Here is a 27,818-nt window from a genome sequence, read left to right as displayed (position 1 = left end):
GGTTACAGCTGTCTAAAAAGGAGTTAGAAGGATGCAGGGTAATAGCACTATTAAGGTGATCACAAAAACCAGGAGGTAGACCAAATACATATTTTAGTTAAATGCTAAGCAATTTTTCAACTCAAGCTGAGACTCAAATCAAAATCACTATCACATAATACATTTCTGGGATATAAAAATAAAATCTGAGACTTTATAATAAATGTAATTATTATTGTAATTTTGTTAAAATTATAACTTGTTCAAGTTTCACATTATCAGCAAATCCCAGCAGTGTCAGTTGTCAGATTGCATGTGCTATAATGTACATTTAAAAAATATATAGATGCTCACTTTCAACTGAAGTTGGGGAAGGTAGAGGATATTTTTTGACTATAGTACTGCTAGTGACAATTTTGCTACCAAATTACTAAACTTGATTTTCTTTTTAATTTTTATTTTAGGTTCAGGGATACATGTGCAGATTTGTTATATAGGTAAACTGTGTGTAATGGGGGTTTGGTGTACAGATTGTCACCCAGGTAATAAGCATAGTACCAAATAGGTAGTTTTTCAGTCCTGACTCTCCTCCCACCCTCCACCCTCAAGCAGGTCGTGATGTCTCTTGTTCCCTTCTTTGTGTTCATGTATACTCAATGTTTAGCACCCATTTACAAGTGAGAGCATGTGGTATTTGGTTTTCTGTTCCTGTGTTAGTTTACTCAGGATAATGGCCTCCAGCTCCATCCATGTTGCTGCAAAGGACATGATCTCGTTCTTTTTTATGGCTGTGTAATAGTCCATGGTGTATATGTATAACATTTTCTTTAGCCAGTCTACTGTTGATGGGCATTTAGGTTGATTACATGTCTTTGCTTATTGTAAGCAGTGCTGCAATTAACATGCACGTGCATGTCTCTTTATGGTAGAACAATGTATATTCCTTTGGGTATATACCCAATAATGGTACTTCTTTTCTTTTTCCTTTTTTTTTTTGAGATGGAGTCTTGCTGTTACCCATGCTGGAGCGTGGTGGCACGATCTCAGCTCACTGAAACCTCTGCCTCCTGGGTTAAAGTGGTTCTTGTGCCTCAGCCTCCAGAATAGCTGGGATTACAGGTGCCTGCCACCACCACCCAGCTAATTTTTATATTTTTGGTAGAGATGGAGTTTCACCATGTTGGCCAGGCTGGTCTTGAACTCCTGACCTCAGGTAATCTGCCTGCCTCGGCCTCCCAATGTACTGGGATTACAGGCGTGAGCCACTGTGTCTGGCCGGGACTTCTTTTCTAATAGTTATCTATTAACATTTCTATTAGTCATCAATCTATTTCCTAATATTATTTTTTAAAATTAAGTTGCATAAAATTAAGAGCTATCATAAACATTATGTAAAAATAATAAACATTTTTTATTCAACTGATAGAGTTTTAATAATTAAACAACTGAAGATCTTTACGTCAGTTAAATCTGATATTAAACTATACTTGAAATAGACTATTCAGATATAAATAATAAATCCAAATGCCATACCTCCTTAGTATTATTGATGTGGTCACAGTGACTGAATGTGATGGTAATTTATACAACCACCCAATCACTGATCACACACAAATTATTCTGCCAAAAGGAGATAATACATATAAAGCATTTAGATAACTTATATTGAGAACACTTAATAAATGTTAGCCATTACCTTAATTAATTCAAGTAACGGCTCTCCGACATAAGTACTATAATTATCAACATCTTACAAATGAGAAAATGAGGCCCAGAACACTGAAGTAACTTGATCCAGGGTACATAGCTGGCTGTGGCTACTACAGCACTGTAAGCCTCGGGCCAGCAATGTGGAAGAGGCAGTTAAACAGAGGATAAATGAACATTTGTCAGGGATCCTGCAGAATGGATTCTTTATTGAATGAGAATATAACAAATAACCCCCAGGGACAACTTTCAGTTCTAAGATTTCGTAAGCAAGCAGTGATATGGGAGGAAGTTGTTGACCAAGGAGTGATATTGAAAGAAGTAGCTTCTGGTCTGGTAAGTATATTACCCTATCATATTCTCAATCATGCTCTTACTGAGCTGGCCATACTTGGGTGGGTATTGGGAAAAAAGGGAGTTGAAAAATAATATGCACAGAGATGTTGTTTACAAGCAGTTTTGTGGTTCACTTTGGGCTTCCAAAATTAAATAAAATACCAAGCGATGCCTCATTATGTAATATCGGCATATGATCAGCTTCAAAGTAATTTAGCCTAAATGCTAAATATAACTGTGAACCCCTTTAAGATTCATATAACTTCACAAGAGTACACTTTTTGTTGCCATATGTGTGTCTGTGTATGTGCTCAATTAAAGTTAGCTGCAGAAGGATATTGTCATATTAGAAATGGCCAGATAATTTACAAAGAGTGATCACATAACCATACAGTAGAAAGAAAGGATAAATTTATTATCTCCATTGGGGTAAGACATTTAATACATTAAAAAGCAAAATGATAATGTGGACAAATTGTCCATACTAATTGGCTTTTTTTTCTAAAAAATAAGTTGGTTGCAGGTTACCAAAACTCTCAGAATATGCTTTATAAAATACTAGAAATCCTAGTAAGTCCACATTAAATACAGAACTAATTTGAATGTTATTTTTTTAAAGAATAGTAAGTAGCTTGTTTCACTTGGGAAGAGGCATAAAACTAATTTTTCATTTTGGTAGGAAAATTTAAATCTGATTGAATTATCTGAACGAAGGGGTATTCCTTCAAGGAAAAAGAAAAATCATACGATCTGATGATTTCATTGTAATTTAAATTTCAAGCATATTCATTCCTGGTGTAAGAACAGGAGTTAAAATTCAGTCAAGTGCCCAAAGCATATAAAATATGCAGTCTGCTATTCCAGTGAGAGTAAAACTTGACTCCTGCTAATACCTGTGAAATGTTACAGAGGTAGGTAATATCTAAAATAAAAATATCCTTAAACTACATTTCCACAAAATGTATTTAGCCTAGGAAGTAATGCTTTGCAAAAACAAACAAAAATCCTGCTTACTCCGAGTTATCATTTCACACCCTCTGTTAAGATTATCCTAATTTAACAATAACAAAAATATATCTAATAAATGTAAAAATGTGTAACAAAGAAGTTTCTTCATAAACAATTGCCCTTCTAACTTTAGCCTTCTTATCACCCTACGAGCTCACATCATTATTCTTATTAATAAACTTATACATACAAGGCTCAGTTTAAAGAGATTATCAAATCTATTTGACAAAAGTCCAAACACACAAACCAAAAATATCCATGAGCATCCATGACTAACTTTTGATATTTTCTTGGTAAAACTGATCTTCCAAGGCAGTGAGTCAGCACAGAACCTAGCACCAAATGTAATGACTGCCCTTACACATTCCTTTAAAATTTTCACCTTATCAGTTTTTGATTGAATTATTGTATAGAACCAGTGCATCTCTTGACATTATAAGCCTAAAAAGTATGGTAGCAATGATATAGACTGTACTATCATTTTCTTACTTAAAATAATTGTATTCTAACTTTTAAGCATTTCGTACTATAAAACAATAGGTTTAATTTCTATGACTAACATACTAATTAACATGCATTATTGTTTACAGGATCACAGTAAAAATACCATAATTATTTTCTCAGCTCTAAAAAAGAAGCAAAACAGCTCTTCTCTCAGGAAATACGACACAGCACATTTTATTCTATATCAAACTGTGTATTTAGGATATTGAAAATTATATCTTGCAAAAGATCCAACAATGATTCCAGAATCCTACTATGATGAATCTACTACATTGGCAAGCAGAGTTTTCATAAGAGGTGGCCTTGAAATTAAATATGTGTGTATGGTTCTTTGTTATAGATCATAGACGGAAAATGGCTAAAAAAAAAAAAAAAAACCTTGGCTTAACAGTATGAAAGCCTTAAAAGTTTTTCCGTTTAAAGTCTTAAAGAGTCATAACATAACTTTGAAATAATATTTGGAGTTTCATGATTATAAAAGTAATATTTTCATTGTTGAAAATGGAAAATTACAGGAAAAATACCTATAAAAACTTTAGCAAGATAGAACCACAATACTATATCCCACCAGTTTTCAATGACTATCTTAACTCCAATATTAATGGATAACTGGAAAATATTTTAAAATATGTGTTTAAAAAATTTGCAGGCTAAGTATGAAACATTATTAAGATATTGGACTTGTGCCATAAAAGTTTGCTCTAGTTTGTGATAATGTTGCCTCAGGTTTTCAACTGTTTACCAAATAAAGCATCTTAGAATGAAATATGCCATAAGGAACACAATATTCATTAAAATATTTTTACTTCTATTTTTCCTTAGTAGTAAACATTACTTAGAATCAAATGAAAGAGCATTGTTTTGCTGTATAATGCTGACCATTTATGTTTATGTTTCTGAAAAGGTTTACCAGATTTCTTGAAAATGAAATATTTTAGCTTATGGTTGTTGAGATTCTATTTACCAAGTACAGTAAATTAATAGGCTAAGACAATGGTTTTAGACTTCAGGAAAGGTTCAAAAGCACACTTTGGGGACAAATATTAAAACTAAATCAACTGCCACCTACTATACCTGTTTTATTAAAGAAGAGTCATTTGCAGACTAAAAAATGTGAGAAAGAATCTCAAAGTAAAGATATACAGTACTTTCCCAAAATAAAACATGTTAAAAACATTATATCCCCCTCCTGGACAAACCTTTCCTTTTTTATTTTTTTTCCCTTTTCCATTTCAGTGACAATTTGCTCTATCATATTCCTATGGACCATCATTCGGGAATCTCTATCTTCTCTATGTGCTCTGGGAATCCTCAATGAATACAGTTTAGTAGCCATGGCAAAGTGAGTTTCTTTGTGTTTCAGCGTCTGCATTTATAGCTATTAATAATGTGGTACTGCATAATATAAAGAACATTGGATTAGGAGTCAGGAGACCTGAGCTCTGGTTCTAGCTCTGCTACTAACTGAAGTACACAACCTTCTAAAGGTATTCTAATCTCTCTTGGTCTCAGATTCTTCATTTGTAAAATTAAACAAAACTAAGACTTACTTAAGCTCTAACATTCTAAATAAAAACCTATGATTTTTACCATGAATTCATAAAGCTGTTGAAATAACTATCCCAAATAACTGAAAAATACTGGTAGGACAGGAGTTTCTTTTAAAAAGTTAACAAGCAATTCTTAAATGAAAACCCAATGTCAAAAAATTTTAATCAACATACATCATTAAAATAAATTTTCTCTAACTCCATCCACCAATCTCTAGTCCCTTCTTATTATTCACTCCCCTATACCCCCAGCCCCATATCAGAAAATAATTATGAGAATTCAAGGATGTCACAGCTGAATCACAGCTAAGGTATGTCATCAAAACCTATCCAAAGCCTTTGTGGAAATACTCTAGGATTATAGTTTTTTCTTCATTTTTGAAATACTTCTTTTCACAAGGAGTACACCCTGGTGTCTTGGCTTTGAGACTTGAGTTTATTGTGTATTTAAAGAAAAACATGCTTTGTTTTTTATTTCCTTCTCTTAGCTCCTGACATTATGATTTTAAGCACTCAGTATCCATAAATTCTAGAGTGTCGTGAAAGACTGATGGTTTGATTTTACATGGAATGTGCCATCCTTTTTGAAGTCCTACATTATTTTGTTTACTAGTTAACCACCGAAACATTATGAAGCCTTAACTAGCCTATTATCAGAGCCTGTTCACTATCAGGAAAACTCTTTGTCACTGGCTTCCGTCACACCTTGTATCTGATTAACACACTATAGGATAACACAGAGCTACATAGATCTGCTTTGTGTTCTAACATAACTGATGGAAAACAGATTTTCCTTTTTCCTTTAATGTGGCAGCCCCCTAATTGAGACTGTAATATGGTTTATTTAATATAATTTTTCATACTAAATTAAAGCAAGTCTGGAGTAATTTAGTTGCTCATTAAAATTACAGTGGTAGCTGCTAACAAGATACTTTTTATATCTTAAAAAATATTTATCCCAATAATATCGATAGACATACACATAATTTAACATACATAATAAAGTTGTTGATTTTTATGCACATACTATCTATTTCTCAATAAGACTGCCCCAAGTGTTGACCGTTAGTCTTGACCACAAAGTAAAAGAAATAACTAAATAAAATTTATTTAAGAAATAATTTTTTTTCTTTCATACTATGTGTGGGTTCTTTTAAGTCCAAATGTTGCCAACTAAAAAAAAATAAAGTAACATGCATAACAGGTAGGACACACACATTTATGTATAAAATTATGTGTGTATATGCTTAAATTCTAACAAGTTGGAAAAATATCCTAAATGTCTGCCTTTTGGTTTATGCAATAAATATAAAAATTAACTATAAAAGAAGGCTAACTAAATTTATCTCATTAAACCCAATTAGACTATATGGGATTAAGAAATAAAAATCAAACTTACACTGAGAAATAAAAGAATTTACCAAGACTGCAAAACAAGCAAGAACCAGTTTTGCTTGGTCTGGAAAGAGAAAATTTTAGGCATTTCTGCCAGCAATTCACTTGAAAATCATTACTCCCACATCCAACTTGCATGCCAATTAAAAGTGACCAGCATTTACCCATGCCCTGCTCTTGAAAGCTTGAGTTCTAATGCTAACCCTAACCCTATAAAACCTTCTCTGTAACTTCTCTTCAAGACGTTGTGAGATACTTCTTAAAGTGCTCTCCCTTACTGACAAGATTATTAATAAGCCCACCTTTTCTCTGACACAGGCTTCCTTGGTTATCTTTGCAAAGACCATAACAACGGGTGACGTAGAAGCTACACTTAAAGCTATATTGGTTTCTTTCATTTTAATAAACCAGCCTTATTAAGAACAATTTTGTCTGTCTGGAATGAAGGTAGCACCTACTTTTCCAAGTTTAGAATATTAGAGCTTGCTATTAATTCCAGATTATTAAAATAAAAACAATCTGCCCATGATCATAATTAAGAGTTATTAAAAAAGGAAGACGTACCATTCAAAATCTCAGTGACACAAACCTATGTCACTACTAAATCATACACTGGCTAGAAAGATGACAGAAATCAGTCTTTCACCAGAGAACCTAGTTATATCCCTTTTCCTATAAACACCCTATAGATACAGTGTGCCATTAGTACAAATAATCTAGTGATAGGCCATGTAGTAGTACTGCTTCTGGAACGCCAGTTCACATGTTTAGAGAATAGTATCTCAGTGTTCTCTGGGGTCTAGATTGTAAATTTTTATATTCAAGGAACTTTGTATTGTTGAGTTTTGTGTTCTCAGTGTCTGGCACATAATAGGTGCTTAATAAACACGTATTAAATGTCTGACAAACCAGAAATATCAGGTGAGGATTTTTGAGGTTCTCAAATACTTCACACAAAGCTGAGGATGTACTGAAGGATACAAATCTAATTGAGTTTTAGAAGCTCTCTACATCGGAGGGGTAGGTGATGTTCTTCCCTTCATGATTCCCATGATTGCCTTCATGGAAGAGAAAAAGGCAATGGTCAACTGACTTATAATTCCCTTGGAAGACCAACTAGCTATAGGCTTCTCTCTCCTTGCCTCCCTGCTCCTCTTTGTACCTACACCATTCCCTGCCTCCCCAAGCTATAAGTAACGTAGTCACACAGGTGACAATGTGCTGATGAGGCCACAGAGACTGTATCATGTAAACAAGTGATGTAATCCTCCTTGGTATCCAGAGTACTGCCACCGCACATCTGTTTCAATTCATCAGTTGAGGGCTTGGGCCCAACTACATTAAACAAATCTTCACTAGTATAGTATCTGCATAATTTGGGGGACAAGTACTTTACTGCAGAAAGTATATTTCCCCAAGGCTTTCAAGGCATCTAATTTTTCTTAGTATTATTCTGCACTGTCTGTCTTCAGTGGCAGATAAGTTTGTTTTCTTACAGGTAAATTGCTTTAAGCTACAAATATTCCCATTCTGTCTATATATTTTTTGAATTTTTTATTATTATAGAATACAGTCATGCTGAGAATACTAGGAAATCATTATCTAGAGGTAAAAAGAATTTTAAGAGATCATCCACTCCTCTGCTAAGCAGGTTTCTAATAATTTAAAAAGTTTGTTATTTAGCCATTACTAATGCTAACTGAACAAAAACTTCACATTCTCCCTTGATGGACTTTTTAGTGAACACCATTTCAATGCAGCAATGGAAGCAGAAGCCAGAATTTTCATACGTTTAAAGTGCGGAAATGAAGGAAGTAAAATATAGACAACTGTTTGGAAACTTTGGATCTAGAAAGAAGACGAGCTAAGACAGTATCTAGAAGAGAAAAGATACAGGGTTGGGGGTGACTCCAGTTTCAAGATGAGAGACTTAAGCTCAGAGTTTAGAAATTATTTGAAATAAAATTTTTATTTTATAATAAATACATTTGTATTTTATACAAAATATTTTTAGATGAAGGCTGAGTTGGCCTTTGGGAACTATCAACTTACATTCTAAACCACATACACTTAATATGTAAATCTAAACATTATTATCTTCTAGCTACCTTTCCTAGACAGAAGGTAGATAAAAAGTATGCTAAATGTAATGCATAACAGACTGACAACTCCCTCCTTTCCTCGTTGCTTCAAGTAAGATAATCACATATAGAACTATAAGAAGTTTCTGTTCTTATACTATATACTTTATATACAACAATGGCACTGTGATCTATTAGAAAACGGTACATGAGCCATGAAATTATTCTTTAGGCACATTAAATATTCTATATTCATAAGCCCTGTGATCAGTGACCTATGTGTGAAATGTCTTCGTAGAATGAGGATTTAATATGTACAGTTTCTCTATTCTGACTTAGAAATCAAAGCTAAAATGTCAACATATCCATTTAGTTCTACACCAGTAATGAGATACTTAGTCAAATCCAAAATACAGATGATATCAAATTAAGATGAATTTCTGAAATAAAATGTGAGAAAGTGACAATGAAGTTCCTAACGGTGATTGTCTAGTTTCCTGATTACATCACTAGCAGAAAATCCAACTTAGCGGATTTCCAACTGAGTTATTGATTTTTTTTAAAACAAAAGTTATTCTGATCTGTTTAAAAAGCTAAAGTTAAACTTCTAAAACTACTGAGTAGGCTACATTCAATAAACTTTCTAAAGGTGAGCCAAATCCAGTTCAAAAAAGAAAGCAACCTGGTTGTGCGTAGCAGTATATGCCATATATAAAAAAATACTCAAAATAATCGAGTATCTGGTACAGCCCTGGTGCAAGGCCCAAATCCAGGCAGGAGACTGTGGTAGGCAGCAAAATGGCTGGCAATAAGTCTGCATGGTTCACAGTTTCTAACTCAACACTTAGATCATCCCTTTGATCATATCCCTCTAGTCATGTATCCTTTAAAAACCTCCAAAACTATGAATAACATTAAGATTTTTGTATTTCCTATCATTTCAAAGCAACTTAAAGGACAACTGTATGTATAAAATAAAACTATCAATTAAGTGAAAAAAATAGTTGATACAAGATTTGATTTATTAAAAAAATTTAATGGCCAAACCACAAAATTGATAATGTTTTGACAGAAACTGTCTTCCAACTCCCCACTCCTATACAATAATTTATCTGAAAAACAAGTGACTCTGCGATGACATGTAGATCTTAGAACTCTGAATACCTATAAAACATCTTTAAGTAAGGAGCCAATGACTTAAAAATTGAAAGCTAAAGAACTTACTAATGTTTAAAAAGTAAATTTAGTATCATTGTATATCCTGAATCTTACCAAAATACAAAGTTGGGTTTACACTGAATGCATTGTTTAAAATAGGTTTACAATGTCTTTTTACCCCAAGATGAAGTCAATTATACTTTGTGTAGAAAAAATAATTACTTACCGCTATAATATCTAATGTATTATCACAGACCTTTCGGATTTCATTATTCTTATCATGCATCAGGTCTATGAGATATGCTGGAGCCTCTGAATAAAAATGGTTAAAGATACAAACTACATTTGATATTGCGGCTAGTCAATAATACTAGAAAAATCTCATATTTTTCTAAATCTAAATTCTAAATGGAAATATAACCCAAATTTTAAAATAAAATCATTAATACAAGATGACCAAAAACACTTAATATTTCATTTGTTTAGAAAAACAGGGATAGTAGGGACATAAAAAAGAGAAAAATCTAGATAAAAATGGGTAAGGAAAACAAAGACAGTAAATCTCAGAAAGTACAAGACCACATTTCTGAATACATCAGGATCATAAACATAAATGAAGAGGAAGCTCTATACTTGTGTAGCTATACATGCTTCTTGATCTATCCTGCTCTCCTAAAAATTCAGGAAAACTAATTTCAAACAAAACTAACAAGAGAGATTCACGGTCAAAAAGAGAAGGCATGATAAAACATTTTCACATTAAAGAAAGCCGTAACCTAAAATTTCAAGAGATAAAAATAATTTAAAAAATTGTGTATATATATATACACACACCACAAATCAGGATTAGAAAACCAAGGGAAATAAAATAATTCAGAAAAGAACCAAAAACAAAAGTAAAAATCATTTTGGATATATAAAAATTAAGATAACAAAAGAGTAAATAGACACAACAGATAAAATTCTAAGAGAAACAGAAGGCAAAAGGAATAAATTTTAAAATAAAAATAAGTGAAAAAAGATAAAAAGATTAGAAAATGACAGATATTAGACTAAGAAGATCCAACACAATAGAAATCCCAAAGAAGAAAACCAATGTAACAGAACAAAACAAATACTAAAAACTATAATTCAAGAAAACTTTCCTGAAATTAAAAAAAAGGTACACATTTGCATACTTGGAAAAATCAATGGAGGATGATATACCAAGTCAAATTCTAGTAAAAAAAACTTGATATTAAAAAAAAAGAATACTTCTTTGGTCTTTCTGGAAGAAAGGCCAAGTTACTTATAAGGAAAAGGAAATTAAATTTTCCTCTAACTTTATCACAGATAACAATAATTAGACTGACTACAGACTTCTCATTGGCAGTCCATAGGAAAGTGAAAAAACATCTTCCAATTGCTGGGGGAAATAACTGTCAACCTAGAAGTCTATATTCTGTTAAATTATTATCAAAGAGAAAAAATAGTTATTTTCAGATAAAGACATTTATTATCCATAGATAATATTCACTAAGTATAAAAGCATATACTTGATTATGAAAGAAAGTCAACTCAAATAGAGAAATGGAATTCAGGAGACAGTAAATAAGGAAATTGGTCAACATACTGTAAACTTTAGATAAGCACTGTTATTTAAAAACCAATAATTAAAATAGTGATTAATTCTGAGATGTTACAAAAGGGTTATAAAATGAAGTGAAATTATCATATTGGATAGCAAATAACATGGAAAATAGAAGTGGAGATATTAGACTGTCAAATAGAAACATACTCCTTTAGAACTTGGTGAACATGAATGTTGAAATTTAAGTTTGCATCCCAAAAGAAAAAAAATGGGATGTATAATTACAAATAAGTAAGAGAGAAGGCAGATAATAAAGCAAATTCAAATTAATCAAGAAACCTTGGTGAATCTAAAAGAGGAAGTGAAGAAAAAAGTTGTGACCTCGCATCAATACTATTAATTGGTCTTAGTTAAAACAATTTGAAAACAGAGTCCACAAATTTCTACTAAGAAACTCTAGCACATGTACACAAGTACATACCATTCTTTGTATCACTGATTACACCCAAAAAATTTTATCAACAGTATCATGACTAGTGGCAAAGTGATGACTTAGCTCATTAGTGTTACTTACTATTTAAATAGTTGTTTTCTAAAAATAGGTTTAGGGGACCCAAGTGCGGTTTTGCTACGTGGCTATATTGCATAGTGGTTCTTACTATTTTTTTTTAGGGATAAAAAAGATATATTTAAAATGTAGAAAAAATACATACAATAATGTATTTGTGCATTCTGAAACTCATTTTTTAAAAAATATGTAAAAAATACGTATTGACTGTCTCTTTTGTCCATTGGAATGTAAGTTCCAATAGGGGAGAGACTTTGCCTATCATATTCACTATAGTACCCCAGGTTTTAGATCATAACAGGTACTCAATAAATTTTTATTTAATGAATAAATAAATAATATCTATTCTACATACTTCACACGGTTTTGTGAGAATAAAAATTATTAGAAAACTCTTAAAAATTCTCAAGGGGAATCTAAAATAATCTAGACAAATGTGGATTATAATCTTCCCTCAGCAGTCATGGGAGACTGGTTCTAGGATCCCCCAATGATGCCAAAATCCACAGATGCTTAAGTCTCTTATATAAAATGGTGTAGTATCTGCATATGGCCTATGCTCATCCTCCCGTATACTTTAAATCCTTCCTAGATTACTTACAATACTTAACAAAATATAAATGCTATGTAAATAGTTGTTATACTGTATTTTCTGTTTTTTATTGTTGCATTTCTATTCTCTATTAGAACTTTTTTTGAATAAATTTAATCTATGGATGGTTAAATCAGCAGATGAGGAACCCCCAAATAAGGAGGGCCAACTGTATTTTATTTCCCATACTGCAGTTGTTGAGATCAGCATTAGTTCTCAATTCTTATGTGGTTGAGTCACGGTTGAGAGTCAGTTTAATATTTTAAACATCTGAATATAAATCATATATTTATCTAAAATAAGTCTATACTAGCTATCTCATATATCAAGTATTCTGTTCAAATTATATCAAATAATATTGATCAAACTTTCTAACAAAAAATAAGAAAAGGAATAAAATATTGCCTAATAGATTTATTTTAAATATTCATATTGGATTCATAGGGAGAATTACAATAAAATGCTAAAGGTTATGATGAAATAAAATATTTCAATAATTTTTAATATGTAATACATTGTAACATGACAGATTTAAATGTCATTGACATCAACAAAAATTCTGTGTTTTCAACTCCAAAACATTTTTAAAATTTTTTTTTATTTTTCAGTTTTTTTTTAGAGACAGAGCCTCATTCTGTCATCCAGGCTGGAGTGCAGTGGCGTGATCATAGCTCACTGGAGCCTCAAATTCCTGGGCTCAAGTGATCTTCCTACCTCAGCCTCCCAGGTAGCTGAGACTATAGGCATGCATCACAATGCCTGGCTTAAAAAACACTTCTGAGTTTTCTATTTTGGAAAAGCACTTCAGTGATCTTTATCCAATTTTAAGACACAAAGTTTTCATAAAAATTTTAACTCAGCAGATCTTTTATCTCCCTGTTGCACCATTATCAACATGTTATAATCTTTAGGACAACTATTCAAAAAGTATTGACTCCAGATTCAGTGACATAAAACAAAAATTAAACTTGGGGGAAAATGCAAAGAAAGTTACACTGAAAAGAAAGGTCAAATAGGAATTCTCTTAATTCTGTGGGCTTTGATAAAAAGGTACGAAGTGTACATTTTAAACAGACATCCCAAAACAGAGGCAGTAACACTTATTCACTGTGTACAGGTACCTGGTAGGTACTTTAAATACTTCACTTTTTAGTCCTCACAAAAAACCCTATGAGATGACCTGTAAATAGGGTGGTATTTCAAAGAAGTTACCTAGAAAAACTACATTTTCATTTTACTGTTTTCTGTAGTGGCTTCTATAGTTATGTAAATTTTAAGTAATTCTACACATAAAATACACCTTCAGAGACTCTCAACCCAAAAAAGCATATTAAAGGTTCCAAGAAGACTCTGTAGCAAGAAAACTTGTTAACTTTAACTCAGTGTTTCCCAAACTTATTTACTATCAGAGAACCTTTTTTTCCATTAAGCAGCTGTTAATACTTATGTTCCATGGAATACAGCTGGGGAAAAACGAATTTATTCCAATTATTTTAACACTGTTTAAGAGCATATTTGGAGTTTATCTTTCTGGGAAAGTCAGTTTATAAACCATATTAAAAATATTTATTACTTTCTGTACTGTTAGCTGTTAAGGCAGAATAGCATTTGTATTTCGATAGCCCATATTAATATTAACATTTCTCAAATTAGACTTGTTATTTATCAGACTTGACTCTTGGAAACTCTATATGGTTCCAGAATTTTTAATTTTTTTTGAGATAGGGTCTCCCTCTGCCACCCAGGCTGGAATGCAGTGGCACAATCATAGCTCACTGCAGCCTTGACCTCTCAGGCTCACATGATAATCACTGCTTCAGTGTCCCGAGTAGCTGGGACTACAGGCATGCATCACCATGCCCAGCTCATTTTTTATCTTTTTATTTTTAATAGAGATGAGGCCTCACTATGTAGCCCAGGCTGGTCTCAAACACCTGAGCTCAAGTGATGCTCCCACCTCAGGTTCCCAAAGTGCTGGGATTACAGGCATGAGCCACTGTGCCTGGCCAATCACACTGGATTATAATTTTATATTTCTTGTATATTATACTTGTCTATCTCTCCAACTAAACTATAGAGGTCAAGGACCTTCTTTTTTTTTTTTTTTTTTTCTTTTTATTTATTTATTTATTTATTTTATTATTATTATTATTATTATTATTATACTTTAGGTTTTATGGTACATGTGCGCAATGTGCAGGTAAGTTACATATGTATACAATCATCAAGGACCTTCTTATATATCTAACACATAAGCCAGTATCTGTTTAGATGGTTAAAGCTTGAGAAATGTGTGAATAAATGAATGTTTAATTATATGTAGTAAAAGAGTTAGCAGATACCAAAATTTTCGGCTTAAGAGGCTGTATAGATGACAATGTTGTTATTCACAATGAATACAGATGGCAGGACTGTTTTGCTTATCAGGAGAGGATGTTACCAATATTGAGTACCCTTTGGATGCAAGAATGATAAACTACCAGGTATAAGTACCTCTGTGTATTGGGAACTATTATAGGCAATTTAAATCCATTAGTACTTACAACAATTCTACAAGGTAGGAGGTCTTTTTATTTTAATATTAATGTTACGGGCATTTTTCAGGTACCTGATTGTATCCTAGGGAGGTTAAGTAACTTTTCCAAGGTCCTGCAGCTTAGTAAGTAGCAAAAGGTAATTAAAATTAGGGCTAATTGATTTACAATGCTCTTTAGGCTACAACATGCTATGCCCCTTTAGGTAGGTGGAAGGTATCCAAGTGGCAGTTAGCAACAAATGCCTAGGGCTCAAGATAGGGGTTATAAAGATTAAATAGTTAGCATATAGTTGGTAGCTGAACTCATGGAAATAGATGTGGTTTCCCAAGTAGAGTAAATAAGGTAAGATTAGAAAAGAACCAAGGATAGTCTTAGGAACCTCTGACGCTTAAGCTATGTTAATAGAGAAGGAAGTTCTGATATGTTTGTTAAGTTTCTTAGGAATCACAACCTGATGAGTTAATAAAATTGTTCTCATTATATTCTACCTATATACTGATTTGGGGTCAACAGCTTCCATGGAAAATAGGTTATCTTGTAAATTTTCCTCAAAACTTAGTGTTTTCTACGTTATTTCAACATTTGCAAAAAAAAAAAAAAAAAAAACTCAAAGATGCATCTTTTCTGAATATGTGAAATATTGTTATCTACAGTAAACACTGAAAGGATACGTGTTTCCTTGATTATGACGTCTCTTGTGGCTTGGTGGAAAACCATCTGGTAGAAGACATAAATTATCTGACACACAAATTCATCATCTTCTTGTTGAGCTGTAAATAAACAAAAAATTCAAATAAAGAATGCTATGTTTATATATCAAATTTAAAATAATTGAGGGGAATAATATAGAATGAGAAAAACTAAAAGTGATAAGGAGACAAGTAAGCAGAAATGGATTAAACTAACTTCTATGTTCCTAATGTAAAGTAGTAACAGTTATCACCACTTGTTTTATTCATCATAAGAATTCTTTAAAGAATTCTAATTTGTAAAATAAACCTGGTTCTATTTTGTCTTTATAATGTTGACTTCTCAGGAGAAAAATAATTCTTAAAAATTATCATACCTTCTAAACTCTTAAGTTTTTGGTGGAAATTGAACTATTATAAAATGGCATTTCCTTTTGTTGAATAATGTTCACAAAATTAAACTTTACAGATTGCATGAAATAATAAGTAATTTAGTTTCCATCTAATTAATTATAATAGTAAAAAAGTTACATAATCATAAAGGCTAATTAATAAATCTTTAATATCACACAAAGAGTAATTTATATAACAGCTGATGTCCACTGATTAATATGTAATGGAAAAAGTACAATTGCTTATAGAAATCTAACCTTAAGTAATGATTATGAAATTAGATTTAATAGTATAGTTTGCTATCAACTCTTGGTAAAAGTTCAATGACATTTTAGAAACAGAGTTTCAGGTCAACAGAGTATCAAACCAGTTGTGTAGAATAAATTGTGGGTCCCTTAAAGATCAATTTGTCCCAAATGATCTCCCTCACTAACTTGCCAAAGTACTACTCTCCCAAACAAATTGGGCTAAATTTCTCATTATTAATTACTATCTTGGTATACAGTATTCCCTCAATACCAATGGTTTTAATCTTGAAAATCTGTATATTTCTTAAAAAGAGTATTATAAAGCCTCTGCCTGTGATAATCTCATGTCAGAGAACACCAAAACATAGTAAAACACTCTGAGCTGGCTGTGTCAGATCACTTTATGAATATCTTAGCTCTCTTGATTATAATCACTATGGGACAGCAATTCCAGGATGCAGGTCATTTTGCTTCAACTTTCTTCGGCTCTCCACAAAATCTTCATTCTCACTCTGTCAACTACGTGTCTTTACTTTTACCTCTCAACTACTTAGTCTTTCTTTTAATTATTTCTGATCTGAAAACTTCTGACTGTGAGAAGAGTGTACCAAAGTAAAAACAAATATGCTAAAATTCTGGGAAGGAATACTTCGAATATGGGGCATTATTTCTAGATGACCTATTAAAATTAATTATATTAAGGAACTTACAAATTAAATTAAAAAAAAGAGAGAAAAATGCACAAGAGGCTTAAATAGGCACATCTTTTTATTGGCTATCCCTAAATAATCAAGAAACACAAACAGGTGCTCAACTTCATTAGTCATTAGGGAAATACAAATTAAAATCACAATGAAATACCAGTATGATGGCTACAATTGAAAGGACTGACAATGCCCAGTATTGGAGGTGATGTGGAAAAATTGCAGCTCTCTTACATTAGTGGTAAGAATGAAAACCGGCACAACTACAGACTGACACAGTTTACTAAGGCCAAACACATACAAACTCTGTGACCCAGCCATTCTACTCCTACGTGTGAACCTAATGGAAATGAGTACATATGTTCACCAAATGAAAGGTTTCAAAATGTTCATAGGAGCATTATTTATAATAGTCCTCCCCCCCACAAAAACCTAACTCTACTATCCATCAATAGTAGAAAGGATAAACGGTGGTATGTTTATATAATAAAATATTATATACAACAATGAAAATGAACAAACTTTTGTATACAACATAGATGAATGTCACAAATATAAGGTAGAACAAAATAAACTAGATTCCACTTATAACCACTTTGAAGGAGGTGGTAATGACTGAGAGGAGGGAGAAGAGGCACTTCTAAGGTACTGGTAATGCTTTATTTTCTTACATGAGTGATAATAACATGGGTATGCTTACACTGAAAATACATTGAGCTATACTTACAATTTATGTATGTTATTACATATTCGAAAAGTCTATTAAAATTAATACAAAATGCATATATATTATGCCTAGTACAAGATGAACTGAGATGAGAGTATCTTCTTCAGGGATCTCATATTAGCATTTTTAACTTCTATACTATTGGCTAGTTATGATGTGTAAGATCCTAGAGAACTTGGCCCTAATAAGATTCAGATAAATTTTGTATGCAATATGGAGAAGAATGAGCCCTGCCCCTTAAGAGCAATATAAATGCAAGGGGAAAACTCTAGGCCTACAATGTCAAATATTGTAGCCATAAACCACCGCAGCTAATTAAATTAATTCAAAAATTCAGGTTATCAGTTGTGACAGCCACATTTCAAGTGTTCTACAGCTACATGTGTTGGACACCACATATACAGAACATTTTCATCAACTAAGAAATTTCAGAGGACAATAAATTCGGATCTAGAAGGGAATATGATGTTTAGAATCAGCTTCCAAATGAACCTTCCAACTTGGAATTCAAGTTTTAAAAAATAAGATTTGCACAAGAGAAGAGATCCAATTCAAACCAACACAAATCTCAACAGAAAGAAGTGATATAGCCGGGCACAGTGGCTCACGCCTGTAATCTCAGCACTTTGGGAGGCCGAGGTGGGCGGATCACCTGAGGTCGGGAGTTCGAGACCAGCCTGACCAACATGGAGAAACCCCGTTTCTACTAAAAATACAAAATTAGCTGGGTGTGGTGGTGCATGCCTGTAATCCCAGCTACTCGGGAGGCAGAGGCAGGAGAATTGCTTGAACCCAGGAGGCGGAGGTTGCGGTGAGCCGAGATCATGCCATTGCACTCCAGCCTGGGCAACAAGAGCAAAACTGTCTCAAAAAATCAAAACAAAAACAAACAAACAAACAAAAAGAAGTGACATAATACAGTGGTCCTCCCTTATCTGTGGTTTTTCTTTCCATGGTTTTAGTTAACTGCAGTCAACCATGGGCAAAAATATTAAATGAAAAATCCTAGAAATAATTCATTAGTTTTAAATTATGCACAATTCTTAATAGTGTGATGTAATTTCCCACTGTTCCACTCCATCCCATCCAAGACATGAATCATCCCTTTGTCCAGTGTATCCAGGATGTACATGCCACCCGCCCATTAGTCCCTCAGTAGCCATCTCAGTTATCAGGTCCACCAGCACAGTACTGCAATGCTTGTATTCAAGTAACTCTTATTTCATTTAATAATGGCTCCAAAGTATAAGAGCAGTGATGCTAAGCATACTGCTATAATTTTTCTGTTTTATTATTAATTATGGTTGTTAATCTCTTACTGTGCCTAATTTATAAATTAAACTTTATCATTGGTATGTTTAGAAAAAAAACAGTATATATAGGGTTTGGTAGTATCTGTAGTTTCAGGCATCTGCTGGGGGTCTTGGAATGTATTCCCCTTGATTAAGTTGTGACTACTATATTGGTTGTTCAAGGTTGGTGAGGAGAGTACTTCTGTAAAATTGGTCCTGAATTGCTTTACAGCAACATTCTTAACTTTGAAAGCTAAAGATCTTTGATAATACTCTATCCAATCCCAGTTAGCAGTATATTTAATTCATTTTTCTTTATTATATAAGTTGCCATAAAACAATTAATGTAGTGAGAAAAACAGATTACAGACTCTGCATTTTATATTTAAGTATTTAAATCAATAAGCTGTTTAGACATGAACATAAAAATAAATTAAGGTTACTTACCATTTAGCAATTCAATGAGTGCAGGGATTATGCCAGATTTGGCTAGCAATGCAGCACAAGAGTCATCCATGGATACAGTTCCAATCATTATAACCACTTCTAAAACAAGATCATCTTCTGCGGCACCTAGTGAAGTCAAACCATAGAAAGTTTTCACTGAAATGTCCTGATCAAATTCATTTAGAGTATCAAAATGTAAATACACAGAAAGGATACTGAAAGCTATTAAATCAAGTCATATGAATCTTCGATATGCTATAAATTTGTCCTTTTTCCAAATTTCCATGTTTGCTGATGACAGTTTGTGATAATGGAGGCGGGGGGCAGTAGAAAAGTGGAAATAAGCCTTTGAGAGTACAACTGAATGACAACATAGACACAGAAAATAAAAGACTCATTTTAATGCCTCAAAGACCTTTGTGTGTGAGTATGTATATGTAGAGGGATGGTATTTGGTAATTTTAAAGAGACAGAATAAAAAAAATACCAAAAGACCACAAGAAAGGTAGAATAGGAAATAGAAACTAACACTAAGAAAACACACTTTTAGGAAAAAGAGAACATATATGTAAGAGGAGATCCAGTGACTACCTTTCTGGGAGAAGAGAGCTGTGAGAAGAAATGGCTTTTCCTAACGTAATAATACAATAGTCACACAATACTGCTCTAGCAGCCTTATCCATAACAGAAAGAAATAACTTCGTGATTATGCAAAAGTGAAATACTTAGCACAAACCTGGTTTTAGTTTATCCTTGAGGTACGGAACCAACTTATATTCTTTAAGAACCAATTCCCAGTCTAAGTCTGGAATGGTCAAGTTTGCAAGAGTTCCCAAACATTCAATCACAAACTCCTCTTCTTCATCATTAGAGATCTGGGCTGCAAGGTCCCCAACATAATCCTGAATAAAACATAATTTTAATATAAATTTAAATTATTTTTTATTTAATCTAATAACCCACAGGAATCTAACAATTTAACTCATTGAAAGAAAAAGTCAATATCAAATGTGATTTTCTTGTTTTAATAATCTTGAGCTAAATTGCTAAAGAAGCCTATGGTGAACCGGTTTAAGGCAAGAAGACTGTAGTGGGGTGGAGGGATTGGGGTAAGGGTCACAAAACAAAAAACAACATTGAAACGTAGGTTGAGATTTCTAGGTACTAAACTAACAAAGAAGTTGATAACATAAGAGTAATTTGGATTATAAATTAATATTTGACAAGACCTCAGTAAGAGCTGTATTTCCAAATGTAGCAATTTCAATTCCCAGTCTATTTTAATAGAAAGCCAAAATGATGCTTACAATAAACAGATTTTTAGTTGGTCCATCATGCTGAGAAATGTTTCTAATCATTTTCATCAGCAATGGATCCTTAAACTTCAGAGCCCTCTTCATGAGCATCTTCAGCCCATTTCCTGAAACAGAAAAGTCCCCCAATAAAATTAAGGTTAACTTAAGTTTAATAATTTTTTGTTTAGTTCTCAAAAAAGCTACAACAATTTACATCTAGTAAAATGCATAACTCTTAAGGGTACAATTTGATTAATTTAGATGCAACCCATACCATATATCAACATACAGAGTATTTTCACTCCCTCCAGAAAGTTCACTTGTGCCCCTTCCCAGTCAATCCTGTTTCCCAGATATAATCACTTTTCCTCTTCCCTGTCTCATTTTTAAACATGTGTAAATTTTGCCTGATATAGAACTTCATATAAATAGAATCATACCATACGTGCTCTTCTGTGTCTACAATATCTACTACAAATGTTAAAAACAAAAATACTTTTGACTCAGAAAAATTGTACTTCTGGGAATTTATCCTAACAATATAAAAATGAAAATGTGTAAAGATTCAGAGAATGCGTAATTACTATAGCACTGTTTGTAATGGAAAATAAGTGGCAATGAACTATATCCATAATAGTGAAGTAAACTATGGCAAAATTCTTTAATAGACAATTTTGCAGTCATTAACAAATATGCTTTATAAAAACATTTAATCACATAAAATATTATTTCAAGATATTACTAATTTTAGAAGAATGTATCATGATATATAGACAATCACATTTTTATTTAAAAATATGCAGAAGTATTACACTAAAATCTTACCTATGATTATCTGTGGATGGTATGAATAAAGATTTAAATGTTTTCATTTTTGCTCATTTGTGCTTTTTATAACAAACACATACTTTTCAAATAAGGCAAAAACTATTGGGCAGACTCTGAAACATCATAATGTATCACAGGCTATTCTACAAAGATATTACAGAAATAATCTAATACATTTGTATTTTATTACCTTATATTGTAATAGACTGCTTTGCAAAGAAAAAGTTTCATTTTATCTAGAAAATGTTTTAAAAATCAAATTTCAATTAAGGCTAACTCACCATGGTTTGTAAAATGTTACTGGAAGGTAAGTGTCTGCATTTATGACGTAAGAATATTCTATCTGACCTTTAAGGATTATAGCTATAATGAAGAAATTATTTGAAAACAGGACTTACATAATCATTATAATTCTTAATTCCTTATATCTATTTTCCATCATATACCAAATACCATATGCTAAAAAAGTTACCTACACTCAAAGGCACTGACCTTCACAGATAAGCTGTACATTTCTTTTGTTAGCAGCAAGATTAATGCAGAAAGAAATGAGTTCCAAGTCAATTCGTTCATCCGAACATTCAAACAGCATCTTCATTAACTAGCAAGAAGCACAGGGCACATTTTACTCAAGAAACAAAGACAAAAAACCAAAGACAGAAGCAATATTTTTATCATAATGTGTTATCTTAGATTGTACATTGGGCATAATATAATTATTTACATTTCAACACATAAAACTGGCAGGCGTTCACTGTTCAACAACTGGATGAATAAACAGTTAATGAACTCTTAGATGCTCAGCATTAAATATAAACTTTTAAGTACAGTGGAGAATATAAGAGAAATATTAGATAAAACATTTGTCCTTAAATAATTAAACATATTGTTTGGAAGCAGAGCATTCCAAGCAAAGAAAATAGCTTATGCAAAGGTCACAATGCAGGAAAAAACAGTACTCTGAAGAATTAAAAGAAAGCAAGCATTGTTGGTGAAAGGGAAACAACAGTTTCAAGAGATAAGAAGGTAAAAACCAGATCATGCAGGGTCTTGAAGTACAAGTTAAAGATTTTGGCTTTCGTGCTAAGGATAATGGGAAGCTGCTAAAAGCTTCTAAATAGGAAAGTGTCAGGATAAAATTTGTGTCTCAAAAAGATTTAGCCAGTGTAGAAAATAGAATAAAATTGCAAGAAAATATGGGGAACCAGGTAGGATGCTAGAGGAAAAGTCCAAGTAAGAAGATGGGTGTCTGAACTACGTAAAGATAAAAGGATTGATTAGACATATATTTAGAAAAGAGAACCAAAATGGAACGTAGTAACTGACTAGATGTTATGGTTAAAGGAGAGGAGGAGTCAAAGATGACTTTTGGATTTATGCACTGAGAAATGACATACATGGTGATGCCAACATCTACTGAAAAGGAGAAACTAGGGTAGAAAAAAACTTTAAAGGAAAGATAGTAATTTTGGTTTTAGATATGTTGAGTTTAAGCTGCTTATGTGATAGTCTAGTGCAGGTATTCAGTAGGAAGTCATAAACACAGGCCTGAGTTTAGAAGAAATGTCTGGACCGGAGGTAGAATTTTAGGAACTGGCATATATGGTTGAAAACTGAAGCTGCAGGCTAAATCCAATCACTTGGGCATGGGTATAAAATGAGAAAAAAACATTTTTAGTGATAAGAGAAAGAGAAGCAGGGTCTGAAAAACAGCAGACAAAAAGGTAAGAAGGAAAAGGTAGGCTACCTATGCCATTTAGCAGTAATCTAGATTTGTCATGGTGAGAGACAGCTGCTATAATAAAGGACAAATGAACAAATTTTATGCTATGTTTTGGAGAAGCTAGTCTTCTATTATTGTCAAATCAGCAAATTAACTTAGTGTATAGTACAAAAAGAGAGTTTTCTCTCAGCCGAAATTGTTAACAACAAATAGAAGTTATTCCTAAAATTTATAATATAAAAACTTCTTATGTTTTATCTCAGGGCAATACCTTTTTAGAAAAACATGCCTTCATGAATCCAACACAACGAATAATAAATATTTATTTATTTTAGACCTCTTTCTGTTAAATCTTGATTTGATTACTGTTAGTTCAAGATGACTTCTGCATTTCAAAAATGATATGTGGTCAATATACAAAAATCAATCAATTTCTATGTGTTAGCAATGAACAGCTGAAAACCAGAATTAAATTTGGTTAAATTAAATTAAATAAAAAACACAATACCACTCAAATTGTTAGGTATAATTCTAAGCAAATACACTGATCTGTATGCTGAAAACTACAAAACACTGTAGCAGGTGAATGGCTGGCATGTATCATATGCTCCCCGAGGGCAGATCTTTAATCACAAATATTACCACTGATGGCACCTCTGGGTAAGAATCATTAATACTTAATAATGCCACAGAATAAAAAAAGATTCAAGGGCAAAAGTAAAATAATTTTAATTTACTGGATATATATTTAACAGATTTCACTACCTATCTGCCCAATTAAAATTAAATTACAAATAAAATTGCCAATAAAAATTAAATTACAAATTACCAAAAATGTAGGTGAAAATCCTCTAATTAATTGCTATGTTTTCTAAACTGTAATTAAAAACCTACCATAGATTTTTTTCAATCTGAGAATTGGTTACATTGAAGCAATGTTTCAAGCAAAGTATTTATTGCTAACAAAAAGTATTTACTTCAAATCAACCTTTGTAGTATGAAAATTAGCCTTAAACACAGGGCTACAGGTCATTATTTTAGAAGGTAAATTTTCTTTAAAGTAATTTCCATATTAAATTCTACCTAGAAATGAACAATCAGAAACTAGATTTTTAGAAAATAATGCATGGCTCGAAAACTTACTCAACTCCCATTCCCCATACTGAGCTAAATTAGGACTAAATATAAATGGAATGCATAATGATATAGAATTAGTTTTTCATAATAAGAGAGATAAACATTTCAATTTTAATTAAAGCTTTCAAATTTAAAAAAACAATGGTTTAGTTCAAACTCCACATGAAAGAGTATGTCTTTAATTTGATTGCTATGATGGCACTTCAAAAGTAAGTGTAATTGCTGACAACTAGAAAATATTAAAACTAGATTTGTTCTGTTTTAACTATGTCCATTGTCATCTTTTACTAATTTACCAGAAAAGCACTAAAAGGGCTTCAGTCTGTGCGATGAAGAGGCAATAGTGTTCAATCAGACAAGTCCCATATTGAGTATCAGATACCAAAGACCCATGACTGAAATCACTGTGTCTAGACTCTCTGGCACCTGACTTCACTTATTTACCAGTGACCAGAGGCCAACCCCCACAGCTCTCTGTATTCACATATAACTCTACCACCCCCATCCCCTACCCAAACATCTTTGAATGATTATACCAGAACTTTGCATGCCTCCGGAATCTCTTCTGACTGGCTACTCCCTAACTCTCCTGTTTGAAGTGATGCTCTGGTTTCTGAACTTCAGCAGATAATGGCAGGCAAGAGCAAAGGGGGCTGTCAGAAAGGACGTTTACCAGCATTCAGCTAAAAAGAAGCATGTAGATCAAAGGGGGCAATATAGGACAACTGTGGTGGAAAACATGTGGATCACTATGAAGATTCTTGCACTGTTCTAGGATAAAATATTAAATAACACCATGACATCACTACCTAACCATGTACTTTCATTGGCCATTCTATTACCAATAAATACTTTTATAAGCATCTGGATGGCATTTGCACCCATTTAAACAAAACATGCATCTCAGAGGTCTAAATAACAATGAACTGTTAATGTGTACTTTTAACTATTATTAGAATACAACCATTAACTCCCGGTTATCCTCAAGTATGCTTATCTGAACCAATCTACCCACTGAGACCATTAAGATCATGTATAAAGACTTGACCTGGCCCCTAAATTTTACAGAACAGTGATACAATAGGGTAAGAAAATTAGAATACATTGGATAACTAGAGGTAATAAAGTACAAAGGAAGCAAGGCAATATAATATTGGGAGAGATTATGAGACATGTTGTATATATAATCACCCATTCTGGATGCTAAATATTTTCTAAAAGTGAATTCTAATCTAATTATAGGTTTAGTCTATAAAACACATATATGATAGACAGTATTTAAAATGGACTATAAATGGGTCAAAATGGTGACAAATATTTTACTAAGAATATCTTACTTTCAAATAGTTTACAGTTTATAAAGCTCCTTTAATATATGTAATTAATGAAGATGACTATACTCAATTTCTTTTTCATCATTCAAATGAATATGAATTACTACTAAGCCACCGCTTTCCTACATTCAAAGTGGTGTTATTTGCAATACATGAGGATTTTTACCAGCAAATATTAATATGCATAATTACAAAATAACAGAATATTGTATTAACTCTAAGATATTCCAACCGGGGTTATGACTTCAGTAAGTAGGTTAATCAGTGGCTGATTAAACTCATGAATGAGTTTAAAGCCTTATTGATATTATAAACATTACTTTGAGTAGCCAATACCTCTAAAGGAGTACCTTTTTAATTCCCGAAGGAAACTTGGAAATTTCATTTAATTTCTGACTTGTTTTCCATGATTCTTTTATTTTGCAATTAACTTGGCACTGGGTGGCAATAAAACCATGTCAACTTTTCTCTTTAAATACATAAAATTTGGCACTATAAGTTAAAAGTTATAGGCTGGATATCACATTAGGAGCAAATACATTGTACAGTATCATTTGGTTTTCTCAAAATACCAGCTCATATAGAAGCTTTGGGATGTCTACAACATAATTGGGTAACATAACCTTATTCACTTAAGGGCTGAAATTTCAAAAAGAAAAAAATGGGAAAAAGAAAACATTGAAAATCCTTGACCTCCTAAATTTGGAAAATATTGTTCACAAAATACAGATTACACATGTTCTGAAAACTTCATTGCATACATGTCTGATGTTAGAAAACTGTCCCGTAAGAAAATATGCATGGATATTGTTCCTGAAAAGGTATGGGAGAATTTTCTGTATACAAAGTTTTAAATTGCAATAATAACAGTATCTAAAAAGTAACCTAGACAGACTCTTATTTCTGATTCTTTCATTTAAAATAAAATTTTACATTTTATATTTGAGATTATACATTCTAGAAGAATAGGATAACTCCAAATTCAAAATTCTATAAGTAAGTTTCCTATCCTTCTTGGTTTGCATTTATTTATCTTTTATTTAATGCTATTCTCTTTAAAATCTAAATCTGGATAAAAACAGTCAATCTCGGTAAGAATATTATGTTTTTGGCTGCTTTCCAGTTCATATCCAGTGGTCAATGAAGTTCTGACTCTAAATGGAATCGGAAAAGGAACACCCTTTGAAACTGCAAAGCAGAAACCTTTAGAACATATGGAGTGAGACTGTAGTAAATCACCTGTAATCTCACTTTGACATGGCTACTCTTTTATTGAAAACTTGTTTGACAAAGAGTTTGATTACACTTTGCATTGAGTATAGTCTGACATGCATTATCTCTATAAGACACCCTGCCTTGCTAGATTAAGATATGCTGTGTATTCTTTCAGGGATGTCTATTTCCTATAAACAAGCGTAATTAGTTTATCCCCTGATATAAAAGTCTAAGAAATTACCCTTGAGAGTTTATCAATTTTTTAAATACATGTAGGTGAAATGTTAAAATTCTCGAATAGCAAATTCACTTTTAGTACTGTTTTATTTAACTTGGAATGAATGAAAGAACAGTCAATTAGAATTAATAAAAAGTTATAGTCTATTTTTTACTATATATTATTTTTCAAGTAACATGCATTTAATAATCCTTTTTAGACGAAGAAAGAATTATGTAGTAGGAGTCAAGAGGAATTACTTTCATAAGTACAATTTGTTCACATTCTTCTAATATGTTTTTAAAAGTATGTTTATTGTATATCATACATCCTACAATTTTTGTTTTAGAAAACTATTTTATAAAAAATAATGTAATATTAAAAATCAGCCCAACTAGTGTTACAATCATCATAATTCAAATTAGTGGAAGGTAGTTTAATAAAGAGTAATGACATAATAGTGATTCTATGAATGTTAATTCCCTAAGAGTAAAATTGTTACGATGTACAGAATCTCTACCCTTATAACATACAGTCCATGTTACAAAAAAAATCAATAAACTCCTTCAAGACATTTAGGACAG

At 32.3% G+C, this 27,818-nt stretch overlaps 1 protein-coding gene across 4 annotated transcripts in view; it reads right to left on the bottom strand.

The window, feature by feature from the left end:
* KIFAP3 (kinesin associated protein 3) overlaps window positions 1-27,818 on the bottom strand; it is a 165,353-nt gene that overhangs the window by 41,170 nt on the left and 96,365 nt on the right. For 3 of the 4 annotated variants that reach the window (XM_054495339.1, XM_054495347.2, XM_054495355.2), the window contains exons 12-17: window positions 22,101-22,209; window positions 20,793-20,905; window positions 20,222-20,387; window positions 19,486-19,611; window positions 15,657-15,755; window positions 9,945-10,030 (exon numbers count right to left, since the gene is read on the bottom strand). In XM_054495339.1, the coding sequence (XP_054351314.1) occupies window positions 9,945-10,030; window positions 15,657-15,755; window positions 19,486-19,611; window positions 20,222-20,387; window positions 20,793-20,905; window positions 22,101-22,209 (699 nt within the window). Of the gene's footprint in view, window positions 1-9,944; window positions 10,031-12,623; window positions 14,537-14,680; window positions 15,756-19,485; window positions 19,612-20,221; window positions 20,388-20,792; window positions 20,906-22,100; window positions 22,210-27,818 lie in introns of those variants that run through there. The other variant, XR_010123156.1, reaches the window with a different exon arrangement.

The sequence above is a fragment of the Pongo pygmaeus genome, chromosome 1 (genome assembly GCF_028885625.2).
Source record: "Pongo pygmaeus isolate AG05252 chromosome 1, NHGRI_mPonPyg2-v2.0_pri, whole genome shotgun sequence".
NCBI lineage: Eukaryota > Metazoa > Chordata > Mammalia > Primates > Hominidae > Pongo > Pongo pygmaeus.
This window is presented reverse-complemented; position numbering and strand designations above follow the sequence as displayed.